The sequence below is a fragment of the Coptis chinensis genome, chromosome 5 (genome assembly GCF_015680905.1).
Source record: "Coptis chinensis isolate HL-2020 chromosome 5, ASM1568090v1, whole genome shotgun sequence".
Taxonomy (NCBI): domain Eukaryota; kingdom Viridiplantae; phylum Streptophyta; class Magnoliopsida; order Ranunculales; family Ranunculaceae; genus Coptis; species Coptis chinensis.
In genome coordinates, this window is record NC_141460.1 from 73,267,141 (window position 1) to 73,280,226 (window position 13,086).

Here is a 13,086-nt window from a genome sequence, read left to right on the forward strand (position 1 = left end):
TAAGTAACTCCCCCGGTGGTGGGCAAGGTCCTGGACTTGAGCTTGAGGCTAACCATGCTTCGTGGGCTTGAGAATTTTTGGTGTTGATCTTTGGCTCTTGGTTTATTGTGAAGGTTGTTTGGTTTCTCAAGTGATCGAAACCCACGGACGCCAAATGTAAAGGGCGTTTTAGTTTTCTCGATTCTGAGGAGAACGAGATGGGTTTGGACTTTGGATGGGACCGAGGTCGCCGTGAGCCGAACCGCCTCACGTATCTTCTCTTTTTCCTTTACTTGGGAGAGAAGAATCAGTCCGGCGTAGTTCCGATGATGGGTGGTATTTATAGGATTAAGGAGTGGAGATCCTTCAGACACGTGTACCCTTTGTGTACAAATGTAGGGTAGAGATCGTGAATGAGTGCTGGAGTGGTTTTGGTGTAAGTCGTGCTCTGATTGGGAGTTGGCGCGGTAGTCCCTATTTCCCGGTGGTGGGAAATACAAATAAGATTTTGGCAATGATTACATCCGGTGGGTGGCTTACGTCTCGGCAAAGTGTTAAATGACTGGAGGTATCTTTGTTCGTACCACCTACTTGTAAGGAGTCGCTCGCAGATCGGTCTTGGAGGTCGATGCGTTGAGGTCGCTTGTGCTTCGTCTGCAATGTTCCTTAGTGGGGATATTGCTCCCCTACACACCTACTTCTAAGGAGTCGCTCGCAGATCGGTCTTGGAGGTCGATGCGTTGAGGTCGCTTGTGCTTCGTCTGCAATGTTCCTTAGTGGGGATATTGCTCCCCTACAAACCCCTTTTAAAACAATGCTACAAACCCTGTCAGCTATTCGTTTTATACTCAATACTGAAGAACTATCTAAAACCAAACGATTGTACGGACGCCTCATGATTATTTAAGCCTTAACATATTACTATATTAGTCACCTCAACATCTACTTAAGACCTTATCCACACTCATCTTTCGGTAATTGCTAGAGGTAATAGTCCACATCCACTTCCGCTTGCAACTATTATCACTATACTCTGCTTGAGCTTTCATGCTTGGCAAGATAAAAAGTAACATCTGCACAAATTTTCAATATCGCATAGCACAATAAGGTGAAAATGCATAGCGAAATCCTGCAGAAGAAGAGAAAAGTTGGTTACAAGGCTCCACTAGGAACTTTGCATCTAGGATAGTGTGGATGCATACGGGTGCTATATATCTCATTGGTCAATATCCTCTATTGAAATATGAGATCCTTAGTTTAGGCCAGATGCAAAAATTTCGCACCCCACAACTTAAATTCATTGTTTATCAAAGAGGGAAAAAAATAAAAATGATCAAATTAAATAGCATCGGAAAATTAAATTATCAAATTAAATTGCATTGAAATTCACTGTTTATCATAACAAAAATATCAATTTATCCAATTTAGAACTCAACATTCATCTCAAACACTACATAATAGAAGAAAAGAGAGTTAATAGAAGAAAAAAAAAACTTACATCTTTTGAGTTAATCAAACGTGGTGGTGGGTTTCTTTGTAGTGGCGATGAGTTTCTCGATCCAGTAGTGGTGGTGGTTCTCTCTAGTGGTCGTGGGTTTCTCGCTCTTGAGTGGTGGTGGGTCTCTCCGGTCATTTCTCTCAGTAGTGGTAGTGGATTTCATTTTCGTTGTTGAGGGGAGGAAGCCACTTCGTCATCTTCACTATTCACCGTTGGTGAGGAGAGAGACAAAGAAAGGAAGAGGTTTGTCGCGTTTTTTTGGATTTATTCAACAAGAAAGTTAAATGACTAGTTTACCCCGTTCTATTCTTTAGTTGTTTGGGGTGTGTGATCTGTCCATTGGATTAGATGTAATCGAACGGACATGACGAGATGGCAAGATAAGTTGTCAATTGGGGCTGTCAAGGTAGCCAGCCCCTATATATATATATTATATTAAATAGTTGTGGAGAAATAAATGTATAAACTCTCCATTAGTATATGTGAGATGCTGCTACTATGAGGTAGTATAGTATGTGTGGATATTTTCCACGGGATTGTGGCTTAGTGCAATAATATATTGGCACGTGAAAGAATGAAAATGGTTATGAGATATATTGAGATATTTCTAAATATTGTGGCTTAGTGCAATAAGGTATTTGACCTGCACGTGATATAGTGGAATTATTACAAGTCATAGATGTATGACACCTGAATAAATTACATAACGAAAATCCTAGAACCTGACTACCACAACTCATGTGATTTGCCCTGTATGGGCGTATGTGATATAATTGGCCCTTCTGGCGTTTCAGTGAAAGCTGAATGGCCTTCGGGCGTAAGTAATGTAATTGGCCCTTCTGGCGTTTCAGTGAATCTGAATGGCCCTTCTGGCGTAGCCGAATAGTAGCTTGATTATTTCGTTTGCAAAATAGAACGAGACGCGCGATATTTTATGTCGAATAGTGGCATTACTTACATAATGGCTTCCGTGTGAGGATTTACCTGGTGTACGGCATCCCGCTCAGGGTAGTTACGCACGGAGTGATACGTTATGTAAGGGGAGGCATGTGGATGTACATGTTCGGCATTGGGTAGCGATTGTGGTAGCCAGGGAAACTAGGTAAGACATAGATACGACGTGAATTTTAGGGACACACAAAGAAAGTCTAAACTAATATAATTATGGTAATATGTTGGTAAATGATATATCTCTAGATAGATGATTGTATATGTTTGGCTGGTTAGTAATTTAGTTATAACCTAAGGCGCCTCGTGGAGGAACTAAATGCCTTTTTATTATGCGTATGGTATGTTGTATTAGTTGTTGGAAGTTACTGCGCCTCAGTGGAGGAACTACCTGCCTAGATTATTGTACTTAAGGATGTTGTATTAGTTGTTGAAAGTTACGGCGTCTCGGTGGAGGAACTAACTGCCGTATGGTTTGTGTATATATTGGTATAAGTATATGTTGTATTTTAGAGCTACTCACACCAGCATTTTTATAATGCTAACCCGATTTGCATGTTCGCTTATCGGGTGTATTCATTAAATGAACACAATTGATAAGTCTTGACAGGTTTAGTGTTGAAGAAGATTGGTTGCTGCTTGTGGTTTGTGTTAGCGTCGCATTTCAAGATAGGCCTTGTTTTCCTTTGAGGTGATATAGATTTTCAGTTAAGATAAAGTTATTTGCATTTTCATTTTGTAAATTTTTGTAATGAAGATAACTTTTGTTTAAGTTTGAAATTTTTATTGGTTTTTAAATTATCCGCATATTTAAACTGTTTATGGGTTTTTGGGAGTTGAGAGTGCGTCACACCTCGGAGATCGAAGAGTCAGGAACAAATAATGTTTTTCCAAATTCTATCGAAATTCGGGGTGTGATAGTTGCTGTTGACTAAAACTTAAACACCCGGTCACAAATTTTAAAAGAAGTGGTTCACAGCCCTGCCCATAGATGCACCCTAGTTTTTCGGTCGGATTAATTAATTAATAACCTACACAGTGTTTTAGTTGTTTTCAAGTTTTCTTAAGAGCATTCCCAATCACAGTCACTATGGAGGGAAATTGATAATTTTCACCGTTTTTTGGGAAATTTTTTTTGCCCAATGCAAGGTGACAAAGTCAGTTAGTTGTGACTAAGTGAAAACGAGAGTAGCAGTTGCTACCAAGAAAGTAGTTGAGTTGTGAACTTCAAACGAGATGTTTTATTCCGTCTCGCGTGTTTTTTTTTTAATTTTTTTGGTTTTTTTTCCGTACGGAATATTTCATTCCGTCCCGTGTGTTTTTTAGGTTTGTTTTTAAACTTCAGACGGGATGTTTCATTCTGTCTGGCGCGTTTTTTCGATTTTTACATTCAGACGGAATCAAGCAGATTCAAACTCACATTTGCATTGGACAACCTCATCTTGCTTTTCACTAAAATGATAGGAAACAAGAGAAATTGAGCCTACGTGGAGGTGAAAAACTCTCGCTTGCTTTGGAAATGCTCTAATTATGAGGACATCGGAAAAGCTATATACCTATGTCGGCCACGATATTTATGTTTTTTGCGTAAGTTAACCACGCTGGACAAACTTGCAAACGACAAAAATTGATGGATAGAGTGGTCCCGACATTCTTTTGTCATCGCAAACCAAGTTGAATACGTGGTTCATATGCAGTGAGTTAGATTTACGAATCTATAGAAAGTTAGACTTTGTACTCCAAAGAGTTGTATAGCTACTAAACTCCTTGTCCTTTTGCTTGAATTCTAACCGTTGGATTTCATTCCCCACTAGCTTCATAATATGTTTATTTTCCCTCGCATTTAAGAACAATTTCGATGGTAAAATGTCATAGGAATGAAAAACCTTATCCCAAATTGTTCACAAAGGCCCTTGAAATTGACGAAATAATGCTCCCTAAAAGAAATTTGCTGGTGAAAATTTGTTTTCCCATTAAAAAAATTCCACGAGCTCCCTGCAAAAAGTGCGCTTGACTATATATATAGGGGTAGATTCCATTTACAACGTTTTATATACAACGTTTTAAACAATATTCCTTAAAAATATGAATTAAGCATTGATTCCTTGTAGATATGATCTTCACGAAATCATCTCTCATTTGAAAACTCTTAACCATGAGAAAAATTGCTCTCAACCTATGAGTTTTTATTAACGGTCTAGAAATATCGATTTTATAACTTTTTTTTGGCAAATTTAGAAATGATCGAAGGACCCGATTTTTTGTGGAGGTCATATCTATGGTGAGAACATCTTATCCACAAAAGATTAGCCCTCAAAACATCTTGAAGGGTCTAGTGAGGGTATTGTATAAAACATTGTATAAAAAGTGTTGTAAATAGAACCTACTACCCATATATATATATGGGGGGAGGGATCTGTTTACCATGGTTTTTTATACTATGGTTTATACCACGCCCCTTTACAAGATAAGTTAAAAGCTAATATTTTGTGGATATGATCTCCTAACTATGGATAGATTTTCCACAAAAATTCGGTTCATTTGGAAATCTCTAAACTAAATAAAAATTGTTGACAACTTTAAATTTTTTTTAACGGCCCCGATTTTTCGATTTTGCAATCATCTTTTGACATTGTTAAACATCATCAAATGAACTAAAATTTTGTAGAGGTGATCTTCAAGGTTTGTTGGACATATCCACAAAAAATTAGGTTCTAGTTCATCTTGTGGGTGAAGTTGTGGGCCATAGTATAAAGTATAAACCATGGTATGAAAACCATGGTATGAAAATCATCAGATCTAACACTCCAAATTTCAAACAACAAACTTATAACACCCCGTGTTTTTCTTATACGTATTTTTCTATTTAATTAATTAATTTAATTGTTTATTTTAAAAATTCGTCGGATTGGACTCGGGATACGTGGGCTTGGTTTTGGGCCCGAGTCGGTGTTGGGCTTGGGTTTCGGACCCAAGTATATAAACACATTGTTCTAGAGAATAGGGTTTTGAAGATAATAAAATATAAAAAATGGAGGCAGAGAAAGAAGCTGGTTTGCTGGAGAGGTGGAGCACGACGATTCGGGCTAGGAAAATTCGTCGAGCTGTTAGTTAAGGTGAGTAGCTATTTTGCTATTTCACCGAACTTATGGTTTTCTGTGTATGGATACTGTTCATTTTCCGTTGTATAGGACTTCGTGCCATTTGTTTTATTAAATTTTGTTAAAATTCGGATTTGATATAGAACTGTCGAAACTTTGGTAATAGTGGTATTTGAAAATGTTGAACTGTTGGACGGTTCAAAACTCTGGAGTTTTGGTAATGGAGGCCCCAGCCAATTAGAAATATGAACTGTTTTGTTATTGTGTGATGTATGTTGTTGGAACGGTGTTTAGGGATGGATGTTGAAGGCTTTGAAAACGACATAGAACTGTCGAAGAAGCCTGAAGGTCCATCAATGGCGGCAGTAAGAAAAAAATCGTCAGTAAAAATATAGGTGAACTGTGATTGTTGTTTTTGTGTTGATTGAACATTGGGGATGATGTTTGGGGGTTGGAGTACGGTGGTAGAGCTGTTGGAAGCTTGAAGCCAGCCATTAATGGCGGCAAGAAATTTCCTAGATCTAGTTTTTGTGATGTTTGGATTGGACGATTTTGGCTTGTTGTTTTCATTAATGTTGTTGGGTTTCTTATGGGGAGTCTAACCGACTTAATGGAATGGGAGTGGGTGGCCGGCGGTTTTTGGTGGCCGGTGGTGGAAGAGAAATCAGTGAAGGAGATGACATTTTTCACCATTTGGGCACAGGCAAAAGCCTTTTGGTTTCGATTTGGGCCTTAGCTAGTTTAAGTGGTTGGGCCATTTCATTTTTAAGTTGTGTTGGGCCCATTTCTATTTTAAGTTGTTGGGCCGAAATGTTTTATTGGCTTGGCCGAAATTTCAATGGTAGTTGGACCGAAATTTCAGTTTAGTGTTAGTTGTGGGCCGAGTTCTATTCCGGATTTGGGCCAAACTAATTAGTTGCTGTGGGCCAATTCAGTTTCAGTTTTTGGGCCTAAACACTAGTTAGTTATTGGGCCGGATTAATCCTTTGTTTCGAACCAGTTTCATATTAAGTTGTGGACCAGTTTAAGTTAAGTTTTGGGACATTTTTCTTTGTTTGTTTTCGGGCCGAACTCATTTGTGTTTTGGGCTAGTTTCTAATATTGTTTGGGGCCAGTCCATTGGACTTAAAATAGATCTAATTGGGTCTTTAAATGTTTAGACTTCCGGGTTCTAAGGTTTGGGTTTGGCCAGTTGGGTCCGAACCATGGCCTTAACCATGAGCCCATGAGTCATACACCTTTGACCTTAGTCATGAACCATGGCTATGACCCTGAACCGGTCGAACATGAAAATGACAGTTTGACTTTGACAATGACGTGTTGACTTTGACCAGAGTTGACTTTGACCATTGACCAGAGTTGACTTTTAACTCGGATTATATATGTTTGGGCTATTAAGATAGGTCTAGGGCTATTAGCATACTTGACTTTAGGCTAAGACCTCTATATATACGTGTGTATGTGTATTAACTACTATGTGATTTTGCAGTATTTTATGATATGCAACGTTATGACACTTAGACATCCATGAAATTAATAACGCGTAAACAAAAAAATACAGTTATCAAGATACTCATTCGTTCTCTGAAATGATATATAAAATAAAGTTCAATAATGCGTAAACAAATTTACCACCTCTTTGAGAACTCTTCACGCCTCAAGTTTTGGAATTTAGTTTTATGACTGTTGATGTCATAGGTTAGGTGGGCATTTATTGAATGTGTCATAAATGGCCCGTTAGCGTTATCTATGGGTATTCATTGAATGTTCCATGAATGACCCGGGTATTCATTGAATGTGCCATGAATGACCAGATTGTTTGGACTACCCTAGAGAGGAACTAAGTTATTTGCCTTGCGGGTTAGTTGTATTCCTTGAGTGTACAGGAATGTAAGGTTGGGTATTCCTTGAATGTGGCGGGAATGACCTAAGGTACATAGGTTGTGAAATATGTGTATAAGAAAAGTAATTGATTAATTAATAAGAGAAATTGATTTGATTATGCGGGTGTATTTGGGCTTGCAATGGAATACCTATAGGATATCTACACATATTATATAAAATTGCTAACTTTCTTTTGCAGGAGGGTAGGACTTAATAATATTTTTGTGCAAGGACGCGGTCCTACCCTTATACAGCAGTGGATATCGGTAAGTTTTAATGCAATGATTTAGATATTAAAATGAGTGATTTGAATGAGTTAAGATAATATAAGTTTTGCTTGGGAAGAACTATGCCGGTTGAGATGACTAACTACTTCGCTTTCCAAGTTTGAGAATGATTAGGTCATGATAGAGTTAAAGTGTTGGTTGGATAATTAAAGTATGATAATGTTTATCCGTGGTTAGTCTACTTTCATACCAAAGAAATTCCATTTTTTGACCCATGTTTGCTTTGTTTTGGCAACGTGGGTGTGTTCTTAGGAACATAGGTGGAAAGCGATGGAACCGGCGTGTGATTAGGATTAGCGTACCCTGAGCGGTCCATTAGTTTTCTTTTAGGTCTGATTCTTTGTTGGAAGAATGTAATAACGTAGGTTACATTTTTATATGACATGAGAATACGATGTTGGAAATTGTTATTCTTAAAGTTTGTTTATGTTTGTATTGGGATGGAAGAAAGTTTTTAATAAAGTGATAGTTGAGGAATTTGGAGTTTATTTGTGGTTAAGTTGATCCTGTTGTGATGTGGGTTTTAGGTTTTGACATGTGTTGTATTCTCCCGTCATAGCCTGGATTTTTAGACAATTGAATATAGTGATGTTTGAGATATTTATATTTCAAATATTCATTATTTTAATTGTTTAGAAAATCGGGCTGTGACAAAACTGGGGGTAAAAATGTCATTTCCTAGATCAAATTAGAAATCCACGCCTTGGATCTCTCTCTCCCCCATCTCGACAGCAAGAGAAACCATGATTTCTCTGTGTTTTCTCCATCTCAAGTGAACTGAAAATCACATGCCAAATGACGATTAACTCTCTCGAGAGAGAGTTGCATCTGGTGAAGCATGAACGCGTGCGCGCTCTGGATAGGTGTTAGAAAAGCATGTGTGCGCTCATGCTTCACTAGACAAAGAGTGAGTGAGTGAGTGAGGAGAAGAAGATGGTCGTGGTAAGGTGTGCTTCTTATTTACGCGCAACTTCCAAACGTGCATTTGGAGCTCATTCCAGATAACAGCGCAACTCTTAAGTTTTTCTAGTCTCAATTTAGTTGGTGAAAATGGAATCTGTCCAACTAAGTTCGTTAATTGGTCATTGTAGAATGTTGGTGCCTAATAAACCATCCATGAACCGCAATACTCACCACTTGAATTGCAATATTTAAGTTCGTCATAACCATATAATAGTCTATGGTTTCTACTTTGCTTTGAATACCAAAATGAGAGTGATATTGGTTATCCACATTGACCAAAGGGTATTGGTGTTTCACTATCAAGAGTTGTAAATTGTAGATTTGGTTAAGGAACTGATTTATATTTGTAGATTTGATTTTTTATTTTTTTTTGAGAAGACGAGACATAAAAGATATTTTTACTTCTACTTTTGGTTTTTGAAATTTCAAAATTTCACAATTTTTAAATGAATTAGATATGATGATCTCAAGATGAGATCTGACGGACCAGGAGGGGTATGAAATAAGGGTGGCAAAATAAAGGTGTCACTTAAGCCTAACCGTGTATATATATACGCATTATTGATCATTTCTGGATTGTCCCTGTGGCGTATTCACAAATTAGGTCGGCAAGGAGTTGAGAATCTTGAAGGAACTTATCTCAAAAAGAAAAAATAAGCTGAAAGGAACTTCATAGTGCATACGATCCAGACTCAACCGAAAATGCCACCTACCCTTATAAAGGCCAACTTCAGTACCACTCTCCTTCACATGAATCCACCAGAGTACTCAGTTTGTGCCGGTTTCACTCTTTCATAGTGTTCTCCAATGGGAAGCCTGACCCTCATAGTTGGTATTCTTGGTAAGTCTCTTTTAATTCCAGCCCATTCTCTCTAATGTTTTTCAAGTTTGTTGTGTTATTTTAACAGGATTTTATTGTTAATTGCAGGTAACATAATCTCTATCTTAGTCTTTCTGTCTCCAGTGTGAGTAACAAATGACTCTTAACTAATCACTTATTTTCATGTTATATATTTTCGTAATCAGAGATATGGGTATTCTAATCACATGCATATACGTACTTCGTCTTGGACTATAATTTTAAATTAGTACTAATTATTGGACTAAGCACCTACCCTTTAATTAATTGATTTGGTTTATGTTTTCTTATCTATATGACTATATCTGCTAATTTGATTAAGCATGTGGATTATGTGCTTGTGGTAATCGAAGCAAAACTGATGTTGATATTTTGCACACAATCTAATGCTTGTATTATGAAATATGCTAATAGGGGGACTTTTAAGAAAGTTGTGAAGAAGAAATCAACAGAGAATTTCAAAGCCTATCCCTATATTTGTACTCTATTAAGCACATCCTTGTGGACTTTTTATGGGATTCTCAAGCCTGGTGGTTTACTTGTGGCCACTGTCAATGCTGCTGGAGCTTTCTTGCAAGCTATCTATGTGATTTTGTTTCTCATTTATGCTCCAAAGGACACTAAGGTATTATATTTAAATCTCTTTCCTGCCCTCTATGTCCGGCTCAATGTGCCAAAAAACGCCGTGAAACTATTGGAGATAAACCGTATAAAAATCCTCTGTTGAAAATTCGAAATTGCAAAAGGCATACTATTTAGTATAAACTCTTGCTCTCTTTTCACCGTACCAGGTTAAAATCTCCAAGTTGGCTGGGATCTTGAACATCGGTTGCCTAGGACTGGTGATAGCGATAATTCTTCTTGCGTTCCATGGCAGCATTCGCCTTACAATAATAGGATTTCTATGCGCGGGATTGACATTAGGCATGTATGCATCACCACTTTCAGTGATGGTAAGCATTTCACACGGTTGAGCTTCAGTATGATCAGGTTCAACTCGACTTGTTTTTTACACGAGCCCAATCAAAAATCTGTTCACGGTATGCCCATATTGCAAAACATACATGCTTGAGCTACGGAGCAGAAAGGAATCAGGATTTGAGCCCCGAGCAAGAGTAGCTTGATTAGTTTACAGATAGAGATGGCATTTAATACCAAGTCAGTTGCATTTCATTATACCCAATTGATCGGCTCATGTTGCAGATTTGCAACACAAATGAGCTTGAATCAGCAAATTAAGCACGGCTCGATGGAGTACCTGCCCAGATACGCACATTTTCTCTCGATGCTAATTACTATTCCATAGCTGACTGTGTTAATCACTGATTATACCTATTACGGATATAAGGTTATTCATGTTGCCCACCAGATGATGCGTGTACTTTGAATCTGTGCAGTTTAATAGGCGGTTAATAGGCTCTATGCACTACTTGACCGTACCGTGACCAATACAATTAGCAAAAAAAAACCAGATCTGAGCGGGATCGATTAATAGCCCGATTTATGCCAGTTAATATGGCGATATAGCATAAAAAAACGTGTCAAAAAAGTGGCGATTAATAGGTCTCGGATTTGTTTTATGTTTTTCTCAAAACATGATATGTATATATGAAGTTATAGCCCAAACAACCTACAATATAGAAAATCTAACTTAAACCAACTTCCCCGTGATATAATTTTAGCACTTTTTTGTTTTTGATATTTTATATATATTTTTATTTGACTAATGTTGACACTAAACTATATTGCAACGAAGTTGTATGATTGCATTTTGGTGATTTTTGGATATGTGTCTCCTTTTCATTTAACTTCAATACGCATTTAACTATTAGTTATTTGTAGCATGTGTTATGTGTTACCACTTACCATAGGATGGAAAAATCTTATTGGGAATTATCACCATATTAGTTTCCGATTAATCCCCAATATATTCCGATTACTATGCCTAATCACCTAATCACTATGCACTCCTTAACCGACAACCTACCGCTTAAACTGCACAGCTTTGAATACAGTCTACTTCGCGTTGTGCTATCTCTGAAGATTTTCGATCGCATTAAAAGGGATTTAACACGTCTTGAGCCACTTACTCCCTTGCAAAAGAAAAGTGTTCAACTGGACCTGGATAAGCAATAATACCTAGTCACCTACCATGAGTGGTGGGTGCAACGCACTCTCGATCCTGGGCCCTGGGTTAGTTCTGTAATTTGGCACCAGTTACCACTTCTATGACAAAATCTATATATGTTTTCTATTCTTACCAAATCCTTCAGCCGTTTGACCATTTCAGCATTGTTATTGCCAATTGCCATAATGGTTGAACACTTTGGTTTTGGGACATCAGCGCATCAGGATCATCTGAGACCTGAGTACAAAGTCAAGTAGTTAGAAACTTAGAATTACAACCTTGTGCATTTTAGACCAAGTTTCTATTAATGCAGTTACGCAAAATATACGTGTGTGCAATCGCATTACGAATATTTTTTTGCTCCTTTATCGCACTACGAATTGAAAAAGTAAACCAAACCTAACTATGATTTGACTGGATTTGTGCCTAGGAGGTTGGGTTAGACTGTTAACCGTTGAGCTCTTGAGTTAGGCAGTTAGGCTTAGCTGATTTTTTTTAATGAGCTTTAGAGTATCACTATCTGATATTTTTTATTAGAGTTCTCATTTTATTTTCTTTCGCACTAACTTTATTAATTGACATGCTAAAAATTTATGCGTTACAGAGAACGGTGATAAAAACCAAGAGCGTGGAATACATGCCTTTCTTCCTCTCGTTTTTCCTATTACTCAATGCTGGTGTATGGTCTGCTTATGCTGTGCTTGTAAAGGACCTTTTCATTGGTGTAAGTCCAATATTTGCGCCTTTTCAAATCGGTTCACTTGTAATTTCTCAATTGACTGCATTACATATATGACACTACTCCATTTGACAACATGCCACTGGGACATAATATAATGTAGGTGCCAAATGCCATCGGTTTCGTGCTAGGATCAGCTCAATTAATCCTCTACATGATATACTATAGCAAGTCAGGATCAACAAAATCAGCCGAGGAGATGGAGGAAGAGGGTTCAACTCATTTAGTAGGAGGAGACCTCGAGATGGGTGAATACAACAACGAGAAGGAGACGAAAGAAAGGAGTCTTCACAAAGGGAGAAGTCTTCCCAAGACCTCTGTGTCACGTCAACTTAGTTTGCAAAAAATCGTGAAGACACATTCTTTGAGTCCATATGAATTGACCGTCATTGATTGTCTTTGAGCCAAAATGAGCGTTATAAATGACTGATGTAAACTAAGATATTAACTTGAGAACAAAACTTGAGAAGTATATAAAATTGTGGAAGTTGATGTCAATTTTAATTTAATTTAATTTAATTTTTTTTTGAGCAAAAGGGAGTTAGCCCCTAAAAAGGGGCGACTCGCTAAGATTACAAAATTACAAACTCGATGACAACTCAATTAAGGATCGTGTTGAAGTAGGGTCCAGACAAAAGTACGGAGGGGCTCGTCTACCTCTAAAAGCTAAACTATAGGCGACGAAATTTAGGGTCCTACT

The 13,086-nt window shown here is 37.7% G+C and overlaps 1 protein-coding gene across 1 annotated transcript; it reads left to right on the forward strand.

The window, feature by feature from the left end:
- Positions 1 to 9,205: 9,205 nt before the first annotated feature.
- LOC147498808 (bidirectional sugar transporter SWEET16-like) lies at positions 9,206 to 12,884 on the forward strand. The gene is made up of 6 exons (XM_086560701.1): positions 9,206 to 9,501; positions 9,589 to 9,625; positions 9,934 to 10,144; positions 10,311 to 10,472; positions 12,252 to 12,371; positions 12,490 to 12,884. Exons 1-6 carry the CDS (start codon positions 9,468 to 9,470, stop codon positions 12,787 to 12,789), a joined length of 864 nt encoding a protein of 287 aa, XP_086416827.1. The 5' UTR covers positions 9,206 to 9,467; the 3' UTR covers positions 12,790 to 12,884.
- The last annotated feature ends 202 nt before the right edge of the window (positions 12,885 to 13,086 follow it).

What these genes read in the sequence shown, in the direction of transcription:
- LOC147498808 (XM_086560701.1), top strand. Translation starts at nt 9,468, where the DNA reads ATGGGAAGCCTGACCCTCATAGTTGGTATTCTTG. An exon ending in ATGCTCCAAAGGACACTAAG is followed by an intron (nt 10,145 to 10,310) that starts GTATTATATTTA and finishes TCACCGTACCAG; the next exon opens with GTTAAAATCTCCAAGTTGGC. An exon ending in TAAAGGACCTTTTCATTGGT is followed by an intron (nt 12,372 to 12,489) that starts GTAAGTCCAATA and finishes AATATAATGTAG; the next exon opens with GTGCCAAATGCCATCGGTTT.